The sequence below is a fragment of the Delphinus delphis genome, chromosome 10, assembly GCF_949987515.2.
Source record: "Delphinus delphis chromosome 10, mDelDel1.2, whole genome shotgun sequence".
NCBI classification, from domain to species: domain Eukaryota; kingdom Metazoa; phylum Chordata; class Mammalia; order Artiodactyla; family Delphinidae; genus Delphinus; species Delphinus delphis.
The window spans coordinates 61,300,905-61,315,945 of record NC_082692.2 but is presented as its reverse complement, the minus strand read 5'-3'; the positions used below and the strand labels follow the sequence as shown (position 1 = coordinate 61,315,945).

Here is a 15,041-nt window from a genome sequence, read left to right as displayed (position 1 = left end):
CCCTGTGGAGGTGGGGGGCAGCTGCCATGGGCCTGGGAGGGAAGGGAGGCAGGGAAAGGTCTTGCTGTCCCTGGGGTCAAGGGCATAAACTGAAAGCATAGTCAGCTGATAAAGCACTGGAAGGAGACTCCCCCAGCTGGGTGAGGTGGCCCTGGGGGGGTGGGTGCTACGTACCCAGCGTCAGAGCTATTCCCACACAGTAACACATCAGAGGTGCCATTCTTGAGCAAGTAGTTTTCTGGAAGAGAAGCATCCAATGGTGAGAGGCACGTGTGGCCCAGACTCCTGGGGGTTCCAGACTGCACCCTGGGATTTGGGGAGGTAGACACTGCTGGGGGTCTTCCATCCGCTCCTCTGCCCTCTGCCTGACCTCTGCCCTCTGCCTGACCAGGTCTGAGGCAACTCTGGCTGATTCCCTGGGCTTCCTCTGGCTCCTCCTCCGACGTTCAGCTGCCAGTGTCCCCAGGTGCACTCAGGAAATCCCCACGAGGAGCTTCCGGACCCTGCCCCAATCACTCAGGGGGCCAACCTGGGTCAAGAGAGGCCCCGAACAGGAGGCAGGGGTTTGTTCAGACATGGCTGGGGCTGGACCAGATGAGACGTAGGACATCAGTCCTGTCGCCTCCACTCTGTGACCATCCATCAGCCCCCATCACTCCCCACTACCTGCCTTAGTCTTAGGTGTCAGTTCTCCAAGTGTGGTCCCCAGACCAGCAGCATCAAGCATCAACTGGGAACTGGTCAGAAAGGGAACTTCCCAGAGCTACTGACTCAGAAACTCGTGGGGTGGGGCCCAGCAGTCTGTGTTTTCCAGAGCCTTCCAGGTGACTTTGGTGTACACATATGTTTTAGAACAGCTGCTACGTGGCCACACTGAATCACAAGCAAATTTACTCATTGAGTTTCCATCTATTTCTTTTTTCTACAGTGGACTGCTGGTGTATGTTAGAGGCCTTAACTTCAGAATGGCCCTCGGGGTCCTTGTGGCCTGGAATCTGGCCTTGTACCAGCATCTACCTTTGGCCTAGACTGATGGCTCTAGTCAAGAGAGGTGCTGGTCATCAGCCCGGAGGATGGAAGTGTAACCCATGGGGCAGTGAAACAACTCGAGGGGCTCACGTGGCTTTGTACAATCACCGAGCTTGTCCTGGGGTGCATGGGTATGGATTTAACATCCTGACAAGGATCACTGAAGTCAAGTGACAAAGCCCATGCCAAGCAAATGGGGCCTCTACTCTGAAGCCTCACAAACTACCCCAGCTCCGTCCCCCCACCCTTTCCCAAGCGAAAGCCCTCTCCCTGCTGGCAGGCTGTTCTCCTCACCATTCCTGACCCTTCAAATGTTGTAGCTGCCGTTCTCCTATCTACCTCTCCATACTTCCCATTCTTCAAGTGTTATCTCCTCATCTAGCCTGAGAACTCAGGAGGATAGGTGCTGAGTCTGCTCCTCTCCTGTCCTCTCTCCCAGAGCCCCAAAGGGCAGGGGCTGGGATCCCTGACACGCAGCTGGGTCTCTGGGGGAGCAGGTAGGGCCTGGACATCCTCAGAAGGAGGCCTGTGTGGGAGATGCTCGGCCCTGGTGGCCCCACAAAGCCCTGCCTGGGCCACGGAGCCAGTCAGCACCTGGGTCGTTGAGGTAGAGGTCCAGCGATTCCCAGACCAGGCCGTCGGCTTCCACGGAGCCGTTGGTGCCGCTGAGCACCGTGAAGTTGCGAACGCACTTGTGCCTCAGGTTGCCCATGAAGAGCTGCAGGCCGATGAGGGCAAAGACGCTGAGGCAGAAAACCGTGAGGACCATCACATCGGCCAGCTTCTTCACAGACTGGATCAGGGCCCCCACGATGGTCTTCAGGCCTGGGGGAGACGAGGAGGAGCTCGGAGTCACCCACGGCACCCGTGCTCCCCGCTCCAGTGGACAGGGGCCAGGCCTGAGGGGTGCCGGGCTGGGGGAGCCATCATGATGGGGGGGCAGGGGAAGGAGGCCTCTCCTGGGCTTTTCAGACCAAAACCTCCCTTTCCTCTGCTGCTGAGAGTCTGTCCTGGTCCCCCTGGGGCGGGAGTCCAGTCTGGCTGTGTATTTTCAGAGGGGCCTAGTTCTCTTTGCTGTCCATAGCCAAATAAATGAAATAAGTATGGAAAACGCTGTTTCCTTGCAGGAGAAAACACTCAAAGCCTATCCCCCGCAGTTAGTCCCAAGTTATGCCAGGCCTGTTCCTTTAAATGTAGTTCCTGGAAAGGAGACAGAGGGCCAGGCCCCCTCCAGGGCAATGGACAGCCTTGGCCTTGATCCTGAGATGGGGAGAGACTCAGCCATTCTTGGTAGGGGAATGTGGTGTGTGCACTGGGGAGGTTGATGGGGCGGTGGGGGGGGGGGTAGGTGGGTCTGGCTAAGGCCATGGTGGGTGATGTCCTAAGGGGCCTGCTCTGGCTCAGGCCCCACTTTTGGGAAAGGCACAGGGGTACCTGTTTTGTATTTTCCTCCTCTGCCCTGTCCCCCTGGAACCCACCCCCGTCCATCCCACCCCCCAAAGCTAAGAGGCCGTGATCTGTTAGCTGCACGGCCCAGCTCCCTGCAGAAGCCAGCGCCGCACAGAAGAGCAAGTGTAGACGCCTCTGGTCTGACACTTGGCTGCGGTCCTACAGCAAGTTCACAAGTTCGAGCAGAGCATTGGGAGCGAGGGGGCTTCTCTGCCAGCAGCAGGGACTCACCTCCCATCCCTCCTCCCCACCCCTCCCCCCCATCAAAGCGGCCAGATCTCAGATTAAGCTCCATCCATCCATCGTCCAGCCGGTTAATGTGTTAGGAGCACCTGTGCGGCTGTGCCCGCAGCTGCTGTGCCCATGACTCAGAGACAAGGAGGCAGCGATGGGCAAACATGGGAGAGGGGAGAGGAAGTCCTTCCCACAGTGCCGCCAATGCTGCTGCCTGCCCAGGGCTCGGAGGCACTCAGCGTTCTCTGTGAAATCATCCTGGCAGATGTTGGCAACCGCCTGGGCACTGGGTGGACCTTGCAGGGGTCTGGGCCCAGAGTGGTGGAGGTGGTGATGGTGGTGGCGGGGTTCATGAGCCCTCTGTAGTCCAGAACTACGCTTCATCTCTAGCAGAGCTTCTAGGACCCTCGGTGGGCATCTGGTTCTCCTCACCACGCTTGGAGATCCACCCATAGTGTGGGGCATGGTGGGGGCAAAGTGAGGGGCCGTGGGCAGCAGCTCACATACCCAAATTAAACTCTGCCTCCAAAGTATCTGTGGCCTGAATCACTCAGTCCAAGGCTCTGAAAAGCACCTCCTGGTCTGTGGAGATAGTGTCCTTGGGGACAATCAGTTGGTGACCCATTCCTTTAACCATTTCTCACATTGATGAGAGTCCACTTCTGGCAAGAATGATTCCAACCAAGTAAAGGGATTCTTTCTGAGAAGACCCAGGAAGAGATGGGTGCTGGGGGATCAAGTGGGAAATTCTCCCTCCACTGAAGTTCTAACAGGCTGGGCGAAGAGCCCTTGGAAACTAACCATTCCGATTCATTCCCATTTTAAAGGAAAGGAGACTGAGGTCTGGAGAGGGTCACGGCTATTAAGCCTCACCTCAGGGAACACCTCCTCAAGGGAGACGTCGGTAATGCTGTGACCACAGCATCTTCCTAATGACCGCTTTCAGCAGCTGCTGTGTGCTGCCTCACTGGGCTGCTGGCAGCTTTGATGAGATCCAGTGGGACTCGGTTGGGGTTGGCTGGCTCCCTCCCTTAACCCCGGACTGAGAAATATTTTCCTTTGTCAGCCTTATTTTTTTTTAATAAAACAAACTGGAAGATGATTTTTCTTAATTGTTGTGGTCAGTGTGCTTACCTATCCTTGCCAGGTGTGTGCTGTGAAGTCCCCTAGAGGACAGACCCTGGCTGATGACGCCTGTCACAACGTTGGGGGGCTCCATGGGGATGGCAACAGAGTGCCCCACTCGCTACGGGCTCTTAGCAGAGGTCTGGGCCATGTGCGGGGAGTGTGCGGGCAAGTGGCTCCTGTGCTCACCCCATGGTGGCTTCAGAGCCAGGAGGAGTATTGAGGCTCAGTGTGAAATCAGCATAAGTGCGGGCTCCTCTTATTAGATAATTAGCCCCACCGGGGGAGTCTGAACTCCTTCTGGGAGCTCACAGCAGGGCCCCTGCCTCCCTGGGGGCAGCAATAGCAAATGCAGGCCAAGGGCCCAGGATGCCCGGGCTTTCCAAGTCAGGAGTGGATACAACCATCTGGCTCACCAGCTCTGACATCTCTCCAGATCGGTGACATGCAACCTGTTTCCAGCTGCCTTCTTAAAAGAAATGCCTTCTCCAGCTCTGAGTGGGGATGCACTCAGAAAAGTTTCTGGAAGGGGCCTCTAGGCTCTGAAATCATTATAGTCTTTGAGAGCTTTCCTAGATGGATGGGGTAGACTGGCTTTCTAGAGAGGTCGTCTGGGCCTCAGAAGGTTTCCCGGGACAATTGCCAACATGCGTCAAGGAGAATTTCTTCCCGAGGCTACCATGCACGGTTTGCTAAACCTCTACCGCACATGCAGCAAGGGCTGTTAGACGCCAAGGCCCGGTGACACCTGTCCACAGAGTACTCTCCGTGTCACAGAATGGGGTTGCGGTGTCGGCTGTGTGTGTATCACCAAAGGGGGCTCAAGGCAGGGAATGGGCACTCAGCCATGAAAGGCCATGCCTGAGCTGTCCTTTTTTACTCTGGGTGTGGTTTCCCTCACAAACAGTACTTTTAGTTTCCTTATCGGAGGATGATGCTTCAGGCTGAAGCAACTCACATACAAGCTTTCAGCTATTCCAATAGTTGAGTTCAGTTTGGGAAATAAATCACTACCTTGGGAAGAATTTGGGTTCAATCCAGGACCTGCCATGGAGTACTCTGTGCCCCCGGGGGTCTATGGTAGTGGGCTTTGCTGAGGTGGACAGTCCGAAGCCCATTCTGAAGCACGGAGGGGACAGCCGTGTCCACTGAAGACAGCCCCCATACCCAAGCTCTGGGAAAGGTATTCTGGGGACAGGCACATTTGAAGGGGCCTTCCCGAGGGTCGCCTTGGCTCCCAGGTAGCTGGAAAGGCCCAAGCGTGTCCCTCCAGCCTTGGCGTTTAACCTGATTTTCACCTGAAATGACCGATATAGTTTTCAGGGCCCGGAGGACTCGGAAGGTACGTAAAGCTGAGACATTGCCCAGGTCCACAAATTCAGTGGTGTATCTGTAACAAGGGAAATTCACACACAAGACAGTGACAACACGCCAGTAGGACACACAGTCAGAGGAGGGGGGTGGGGGAGACGGAGAGAGAGTCACTTGTAGCTGAGATCTGGGAGGCAAACCTGGGCATCTTACCTGGGATAACTGAAATAGTTTTTAGAGCTCTCAGGACTCTGAAAGTTCGAAGAGCCGACAAATTGCCTAGTTTTATATTTTCTGATACATACCTGTAGAATCAAATCACAGTTATTGGGAATTACAAAGCGGCACCTCAGCCCGCCCCCCCCGACCAGCCCTCTCCCTTCTCCCCCTCCCACGGGGAGGGCTGTGCATGACCCGGGGCCTCCCCTAGGTTTTCTTCTTGATCTCAACCCTCCTGCCACGGGGAACCTCAGTGAGGGTGCCTTAAGGATGTCCTCAGAACAAGCTCCCAGGCGGCTCTCTCGGTGGTAGTCCTGTGAATAACCAGCGCCACGAGGGAACGACTCTGCCACGTTCTCCATGCCACTTGGGGACTATGACACGAAGCCACATGGGGGGGCGTCTGAGACTGGGGATGCAGCAAAGAGGGAAACTCCATTTTCCAGGAGGCTCAGGCCAGGTGATATAGGAAGCAAGCGGGTTTCTGGTCCTGGTTTTGCTCTATGTCTTCTGCAGTGTCACCAGCTTGTGCCTGGCAGCTCTGATCCGTGGGACCCTGAAGTCTAGCTGAGACCGCTGTGGAGCCATGGCTGGGTGTCCGAGGGCATCCCACTCCCTCCTTCCAACCACAAATCTCTGCGCAAGGCGTGGCTCAGGAGTCCCTGAAGTCAGGAGGTGGAGGTGACTTGAGTACTCAAAGGGAGAAGAGTTCCCAAAATGATGCTTTGGAAGATGAGACGGGAGGTTGCCCAAATATTTAGCTCTTAACTACTCACGGGCAACGGCCAACACAAGAAAAGAAAAAAGCAGGTTGAGGGGTCCTAGGGATGTGCCAGCCCCTCTCCCATGAGTCCACCCCAGTCTTGGTGTCTCTTCACGATGGCCCTGGGTGTCCACAGGAGTAGTGACCTCGGGAAGCAAGCAGCCCTCCTCGGTGTGTGTCCTGCTTGGGCCCGAGTGGTGCTCAGCAGGGTTGAGTGGCCGTGGGGCTCCCACCTGCAACTTGGACAATCGTCCATCCATAGCTTCCACAATCACAGGAGGAAGGAGTCGGTCTCTGGCTGGCAGGGACCCGCCCAAGCAGAGCGTGAAGACACGCGTGGATGGGTCACATGACCAGGATGTCTGCGAGATGGATGGATAGTGTGTGACCAGGGCTGTTGGGGCAGTGGCAAGTGACTTGTGATATTTAACCAAAGGTTTCATATCCAGGGTGTCTGAGATTTAACCAAAGGTGTCTGATGTTTGACAAAGAACAGCAGACTCAGGATGTCTGATGTTTAACCAACTGTGTCCGACCCGGTGTCTGAGTGACGTCAGTCCAGGGACACTGGCTGAGTGTCGACGGTGGGCTGACAGTGCTGACAGACTCACTCTGCCTATCATTGTGGACCTCCAGGCCCTTCCACTCGGCTCAGAGTTTCTGAATCTGCCTTCAAGCTCTGGGGTCTGCAGGGAGGGACTTGGCACGCTGTGACAAGGGACTCAATGTCCTCGGGTCAGCCAGGTCCAGCTCTGACTCTGGGCTGACACCAGCTTCCTCTCCATCCACTCATGGGGCTATTCCGTCTTTATGGGGCCCCGTGGACGAGGCCTGCTCCCTCCTTACTCTCCACATCCTTTCAGAGCTGGGAAGTCAGCAGACTCCTTCTCAGCAGAGCTTTCCTTCTGTCTACACCAGATCCTTTCCATCATGTGGTTTCCATTCCTTCTGCTGGACGCACTGCAGCTTGCAAATCTTTCTTGGGCGCGACAGTGAGATGCAGCCCTGTGTTCCGGGGGGCGTAGAAGTCACCTCCCTTGTTCTGGCCCATATACATCTACTGATTTAGTCGAAGCTCCCTCTCAACTTTTGATGGCTATTCTACTTTCTGTGAGGGCTCTGACCCTCAGACCTCTGTCCCACACTCTCCTCTCAGGCTTGGACTCTCTGTCCAGACATGGTGTGGCCATGGGACTGCCAGGTTGAACCTGGACCACTGCCGATGTCGCTGTTACATGGAAGCCACAGTTTCAGCCTGTGGATGGCTCTGGATCCATTTTCTGCTGCTACTCCAATGGGTGTGGCCTGGGACAAAGTTTTCTTGTTCAGGACACTGGCTTCAAGGCTGTCTCTTCTGGTTAGAGGGAATGGGCAGAGAACTGTGCCAAATGGAGAGGGAACCAACCGTCCCTGCTTCAGCCTCTTGTCCCTTCCAGACCCTGCCTGTCCTCTCGTGTCTCCAGTGAAGCCCTGCCCATCTGCTTGGATTTAGCCTGTCTTCGCCTGTCCCAGTGTAGACCCTGCCTTCCCCACCCCCTCAGGGCCCCCAGCGCTGACAGTGCCCTTTGCTCAATACCTGCTGGGCATAGGAAAGCTGAGACCCCAGGGTATGTGCTTCCGGCAGCCTTCAAGGCCAGCTGTGTGGCTGAGAACAGGCTGGGGCCAGTGGTTGAGTGTGGGTGAAGTCAGGTCACACGTGGGAGAGCAATACTGAGGGGGAAGAAGACTTGACGGTGGGGCACAGAGCAGGGTGAGGACAAGGTGTGTCTGTGACCGTGTCTGTGACACGGGGGCTGCTGCCTCTTTTACTTGACCCAGAACCTAGTGCCTGGCTACTTCCCGTTTGGGGGCCCTAGACCCCCACCAAAGCCTCTCTTGGGGCCCCGGAGAATGGCAAGGCAGGAGAGACCCTGTATTTAGCAAAGGGCCAGCTTCAGCAGTGGCCCAGGTCAGGGTGGAGCTCTGCTCCTGCCAAGCTGGCAAAACGCTCCTCCAAGTCCTTCTACTCTTTCTGCTGTGGCCAAGCGGCTGGGCAGGGGCAGACAGCTGCGGGGGTGGATCATGGGCCCTGACACAGAGAAAGCAGCCGGTGGGGGGTGAGAATTCTACCCCATCACACCAGCCCCAGCGCAGGAGGGAGCCTTTTGGAGGCCGAGGAACCATGAGGAAGGCAGACCCTGGCCTTCTTCCTGCTCTGCCCCTATCTTGCTGTGCAGCCCTCCCATTCCATGCAGACGGCCCCTCCTGGGCTGCCAGGCAGAGGTACAGACAGCACAGCACGTTAGCTACTGCGGTGATTGCCACCCTCTCCTCTCTGCCCTCCCTCCCTTCCCCTCCATGTTTGGTTTCCATAACAACCCCAGAAGGTGGGAGGCTGCGCTAACTAGCAGGTAATGCCCAGCTCAAAGGGGGCGACAGGAAGAGCTCTGGCTGCGGGATTGCAAGTGGAGCCTGGCAGGCTTCCTGGCACCCCCTCCAACCCTCCACAATTCTAAAGTGGGTGGGGTTGGGGATCAGGTGGAGGCCTAGCCAGAAACATCAGAATAGGGGTGCTTCTCAAGGTTACGAGTTAGGAGACTTGGTTTGAGCCCCAGCATTGCTGCTGATTCATTCTACAATTTTAGGCAAGTGGTAGGCTCTCTTTGAGCCTCGGTTTCTCCATCTGTAAAACGGAAGGTGGGATGGGGAGTTTCATCGAATAGAACTTTGTTGCCACTTTAGGCTCCTCTGATGATTCTAAGAGCCCCTTATTATTGAATCATTTTGGCTATAGCAGAACACTTCTCACAGCATTACCATGGCAGTAATTCATTGTTTTCATAAGGTAGCAGCACTGTCCATCAGAGTACCAGGACAGTCCAGCCCAGAGCACAAACCTGGTGTGCCAATGGGCCCAGGCAGCCCCAGGGGAAGTCAGTGGACCATTTCCGTGAGATGCTCAGAAACCTGGAAATAGTCTCGTGGCCTCTGAGGCCCCGTTCTGCTTTTTCTCGCCTGGTTCTGGTCCAAAGTGAAGGCAGGAGGGCTTGGTGAGGAAGGGACTCCTGCTCTGCGATTCCCAGTGGAGGGAGACGTTTTCTGCGGGATTCCACGGGGACTGACCAGCATGAGACAGGACAGGAGGACTGGCTAAGGGCTGGATGGGGAGGACTCAGAGCAGCTCCCAGAGTCGTGGGCTGAGGACAAGCCAAAGCCTGGCTCCTGCCATCAGACAAGGGGCCCGGGTTCTGGGAGCATTGCTGCCATGACACAGTGCTGCTGAGGCTCCAGGATGGGAAGGTAGAAAAGGCTCAGGCAGATGCTCTATCCTCTTGAAGCCCCTTCCTGTGACTTCGGGCCCTCAGGGGCCCATGGATCACTGCCCACCGCCCCCCCACCCCACCCCTGCCGTAGGGCACCTTGGAGCCTGGGCCCGCCTTAGCCATCCTACTCCATTCCCATGAGTGCAAGCCCCTGGCTCTGACAGAGAATGCTCCTCCCGTCCTCACACATCAGACCTGCCTCCCAACTCTGTGTTCTCAGATGATGATCCTGCTTCTTACCACTGAGAAAACAGAGGCAATCAGAAGAGAAATTCCTCCTCTCACTATCGGCTCTATCAATCTACCTCCACTGCCACTTGAAATTCTGCCTTCCCTGCTCTTACGGCCAACACTCCATCCAGTCCCTGGATTCCTACCCCTCGGGCCAGCTCAAGGGCTTTGCTCCTGCAACTGCCCCCTCTGCTCCATCACCAACTTCCCCTCTCTCGTGGATTGTTCCCATCAACTTGCAACGATGCCTCCCTTCTTTAAAGGTCCTCCCTTCACCCATCCTCCCCTCTGGCCACCACCCTACTTTGGGTCCTATTTTAGAGCAAACCCCACAAAGCAGATGGGTACATTTGCCTACCCCCGCCCCGCCCTCTTCCCACCCTCCCTCAAGCCTTCTCTCATCAGCCACGTGTCCCCCACTCCCCTGGAAGCCATCTTGTCAAGGTGAAAATCGTCAACCATTTTTATGTTGTTGACTTCAACGGTCCATCTTGGTTCTCACCTTCCTCAGCCTCCTTGTGGTTTCTTTCAAGTCGAGTCACACTCCCCCGCTGGTTTTCAGGATACTGCTCTCTCCTGGTTTTCCTCAGCCCTCCCTGGAGGCTCCCTCCAGTTTCTTTGCTCCATTCTCCTTTTTCGGGACTTCAGGATGTTAGAGCGTCCCAGGGTACAGTCCCCAGGCGGCTTCCCTTCCCTGGCGACACTCCCAGATGATCTCATCCGGTCTCCTGGCTTTAAATACCATCTGTATCCCGACAGCTTCTAAATTTATACCTCTGAGTGGACCTCTTTCCTGAACTCCAGGTTGGAAGATCCAGTTGCCGACTCGATATCTTACCCTGGATGCTTTCATACCTAATACATTCCAGACCGGATGTTTGATTCTTCTCCTCCCTCTGTTTTCCAGGCCAACGAATGGTCGCACCAGCCACCCAGCTGCTCAAGCCAATAGCCACCCTGAGGTCTCCTGTCAGGCCTACCTTCAAATATACTTAGAATCTGACCACGTCTCTCACCTTCTCACTGGGACCCTGGTCCCAGACACAATCCTCTCTCTCCTGGCTAAGAAAATAGCCTCTGAGCTCCTCCATCACTTCCGCCCTTATCCCTCCACAGAGTCCTGTCCACAGAGCAGCCAGGGTGATCTTCCTAGAATGTAAATCAGACCACGTCCCTCCCTGCTTTTAACCCCCACAGGCTCCCATCACACTTGGCTTTGATCATGGCCTGTAAGGCTGCACAATCTGTCCCCCACACCCCACTACCCTTTCCCTTGTTCACTTAGCTCTGCCCAGGCCTAAATCTACACTGGCTTCATGGCAAGCGGTAGCCTCTCTCTGAGCCTCAGTTTCCCCACCTGTAAAACGGCAGGCTGGAGTCAGCTCACAAGCAGCGTGCCTAGAAACAGGGGTTCTGATGCATGTTCTGACCACCGGGCAGAGAGCACCCCATCAGCAGGGTCGTTTCCCTCTTCTCCTCTCTCCTCCACTGCATGGATGAGCTCAGAGCCGCTCACATCCAAGGGTAAATAAAGACTTTGTCATGAACAGGTGGGTTCAGTGAATCTGATCCTAGAAAGTGGCAGTTGAACTAAACCTCTGACACCACCCAGCTCAACACCGACCTTTCACCAGTGGGGAAACTGAGGCTCTATAAGGGTAGGGAGTATAACCCTCATCAGCTCTGCTCTTGCCGAGGTGCGGTGCCCAGCCCTGCACACACTGGGTTCTCCACACACATCAGGCTTTCATAAAGGGTTTGACGGCTGAGCCCCTGACCATGACTCCTGCATGGGAGGCCTGCCCTAATTGTTCATCCCCACCAGAAACCAGCATCCGTTGCCTGAGACATCCAGAGTGGCGTGCCTCAACCCAACCCCTAAGCAAGGGTCCCTTCCCTGGCAAGGAAGTGGGGCCTCAGCTGGCATGGCAGCAGGCCTGGGGTCACATTTGCTTACTGTGTCCCTGGCATCAGTTTTCTCATCTGTAAAATGGGAGTAAGGAACCCCCATCCAGGTGACCTCTCTGGCTGGTGTGAGGACCCAATGGATCATGTCAGTGACCAGGCATCTCACAATGTGCCAGACATTGACTCTCTGAGTGGAGACTGCAGCCATGCTGGGGCACCTGGCATAAGCTCCTGGGGATGCCCAGCCACTTCTCCAGCTCCTTTGCTCTCTTTCCTGCAGTTTAAATCACCTTGGAATCCAGATCACTGTTCATAGTGGTCCAGAGATTTCAGGTTGTACCATTGGTTTCCCTTGACAGAAACAGCAGAGGATACTAAACCAGAATCTTAATGAAGTTCCTTGAGCAAAGGGCTGCCACGGAGCCACAGATGAGCCAGGGGGCCTAACCAGCATGGCCGCGTGAGCTACTCTGAACCCGTCTCTCCCCACCAGGGTGAGCCGAGGGCCTCCACGCCATCTTCCTCCTGCAGAGCTGATGTTGCCTCTGCAGGGAGGCAGAGAGGGCTGGGCAGCCTGGGGCCGGGAGTGGCGCCCACGCCTGTCAGTGTGGCCACACCCCGCACAGCACAGGGGCGAGGTACTTACGCCATGACGATCACACTGAAGTCCAGCCAGTTCCACGGGTCCCGAAGGAAGGTGAACGCATGCAGGCAGAAGCCTCGAGCCAGAATTTTGACCAGACACTCAAAGGTGTAGATGGCAGTGAAGGTGTACCTGGGGAGGAGAGACCGGTGGGCTTTCTCAGGGAGGGTGAGGCCCGCAGGCCAGGCTGGCAGGAGACCTATGCAGCTTCCCTCTCGAGGGCTCTCAGACCAGGCTCCCAGCAAAGCCCCCATGGCAGAGCTGGAGTTGGGGGCCGGAGCTTCGTTCCAAACACCTGGTCAACTTATGCATCTTCCCGTTTACTCAGCGTTGTGCATGCCCATGTGAACCCTCCATCTTCTGTCTCTCGGTTGTCTTGATGTAAGAAGACCCTCCACGTATCTCCTCACCCCAGCCCTGGGGGTCCAGGTACACAGGCATACGGTGGCCACTGTGGGACAGTTAGGACACTCAGAGTTCTGGCCCCTCACTCTTGTTTGTGGATCCTCAGTGATGGGAGGCTTCTCATCCTCAACCATCTACAGGTAGGTGGGTACAGCTGTCTACCTTGGGCTCGGAAAGGGGGTTGATGTTCTAACACTTGAGGCTGGGAGGTTGCTGTTCTCTGTGTCCGGGGTCAGCTGAGCAATCCCAAATGTTCGGATGCTGGGACTGCGGCCCACAGGGCCACAGCCATGCTTGTCTCCAGGTCTTAGCAGCTGGATGCAGACCCCAGCACCGGCCGTGCTGCTGGGTCCTGTGTGAACAAGGAGCACCACCAGGCAAGCCACTTAGGTAAGAGAGGCTGTCCCCAACATTTCATTGGTCCCCTAAAAACAAGGCCTGTTGGGTTCCACTTAGAACCTATGGGTCAGGTACGTTCATGTGGGAAGAAAGAACCAGGCACAGTTTTCTAAAACTGTGCAAACGGTTATAGGAAGCAGGACTTAGGGAAAAGAGGCAGCAGAGTGTGGTGTTGAGGTCGGAATAGTCCTGGGCCTTTTCCCGGCTGCCATGCCCCCTAGCTGCAAGGTCTGGGGTGGTTACTTCTCCAGTTTTGTCTCTCATCTGTCAAATGGGCATAGTGTCTGTACCTGCCCTATGGGGTTACATGATGCTTATTGCTCCAGGATAGTGGCTGGCATGCACTAAGTGCTCAGTTATTAGTAGTATTGTCTCAGAGCCTTCTCCAATATCATCAGTCCTCTTTAAGGTGGGTCAGGGGGAAACCCTCACTTTGCCAACCTGGAGAGCTTCCTCTCCTGAGGACATAACTCAAAGCATGAATTTGGCAGGACTGGAAGCAGCGAAAGAGGGAAGGGCTAGGGCAAGGACCACCCCCCCCCCACCAGGTGGGTGAGTCCCTGGGCCTCTGCTGGGGTAACTTTGAGGCCAAGAGTCTGGAATGGAAAAGGCAGGGCGGGAGGGGCTGGCTGGAGAGGCCCTGAAGATACTCACTCGACATACTTGGTCCAGGGTGGAGGGTCGCGCTGGGCCATGAACACGCAGTTGGTCAGGATGGTACACATGATGAGCATGCTGAAGAGCATGGCGCAGGGTCAAGGAAAGCCGCCTGCAGGGGGCCGGACAGGCTGCCACCGCCAGGGGGTCCCGCCCCAGGTGTCGGCACCGCCAGGCCAGGGCTGCCAGATCAACGAGACAGGGGCTCCCAGGAGACACACCGGGGCTCTGCCCAGTCCTTGCCAACCCCTCCCCACCGAGGCTGGACGCCTGCCCTGTTCCACAGCCCCCGACAGGGACCAGACACCTGAATTCAAACAGCAGAGTCCCTTGTAGGGCCCATCCTGGAGAGAAGGGACGAGGGGCCGGCCCCCAGATCTCAGAGGTTTTTACCCATGGCCTAGTGGGAGCCCTGTCCTTGGCCACAATTAGAGGGAGATGGGTGTTTATAAACAGCTCCTCAGGCGCCACTGTTTCAGGGAGAGGAAAGCCACGGTGGCAGGGCCCCGAGTTCCCTCCTCCACTTCTATGGGAGCAGCCCACGCTGACCTTTGAACTAGGACCTCTGCCAAAACGTTCATGCCTTGTCCGGACACAGTGACCTGAGGGGAGGCAGGGGACCACATCTCTGGCTGCTTCCTCCTTTGCACATGCTCTTCACTCGTGGCCTCTTCTCCACCTAGTACACTGCTTCCCTCCTTCAACGAGGGCCTCCTCTGAGCAACCTGCCCTGACTTCTTGCTTGCTGCACCCCCATGGCACCAGGCATCCCTCTTTTAGCATGTCTGGCTCCCTGAATGGCAGTGCCCATCTGTCACCACCAGAAGGGGAGCTCTTCAAATGCTGGGATTGCGTCTCGGGCATCCTCTGGGCCCTTAGCCTCACGCTGAACTGCTCCAGGCCTTGTCTGATCCCTGAGTCTTTTTTTTTTTTTTTAAATATATTTATTTATTTTTGGCTGTGTTGGGTCTTTGTTGCTGCACGTGGGCTTTCTCTATTTCCAGCGAGCGGGGGCTACTCTTCGTTGCGGTGCGCGGGCTTCTCATTGTGGTGGCTTTTCTTGTGCAGCACAGGCTCTAGGTGCACGGGCTTCGGTCGTTGTGGCTCATGGGCTCAGGAGTTGTGGCTCGTGGGCTCTAGAGTGCAGGCTCAGTAGTTGTGGCACACGGGCTTAGCTGCTCCGCCGCATATGGGATCTTCCCAGACCAGGGCTCAAACCCGTGTCCCCTGCATTGGCAGGCGGATTCTTAACCACTGTGTCACCATGATCCCTGACTCTTTGGCTCCAAGTCCCAGACACTGCTTCAGGCTGAACAAAGCTCTGACTGACCGCCATGGCCTCCCTTACCTCTACTGGACCTGCAGA

General features: G+C 56.1%; 1 protein-coding gene across 1 annotated transcript in view; it reads right to left on the bottom strand.

Moving 5' to 3' along the window:
* SCN5A (sodium voltage-gated channel alpha subunit 5) overlaps nt 1–15,041 on the bottom strand; it is a 103,422-nt gene that overhangs the window by 64,298 nt on the left and 24,083 nt on the right. Inside the window, exons 4-8 of the mRNA XM_060021402.1 lie at nt 13,673–13,762; nt 12,218–12,346; nt 5,136–5,227; nt 1,624–1,854; nt 175–238 (exon numbers count right to left, since the gene is read on the bottom strand). Coding sequence (XP_059877385.1) covers nt 175–238; nt 1,624–1,854; nt 5,136–5,227; nt 12,218–12,346; nt 13,673–13,762 — 606 coding nt within the window. The remainder of the gene's footprint in view (nt 1–174; nt 239–1,623; nt 1,855–5,135; nt 5,228–12,217; nt 12,347–13,672; nt 13,763–15,041) is intronic.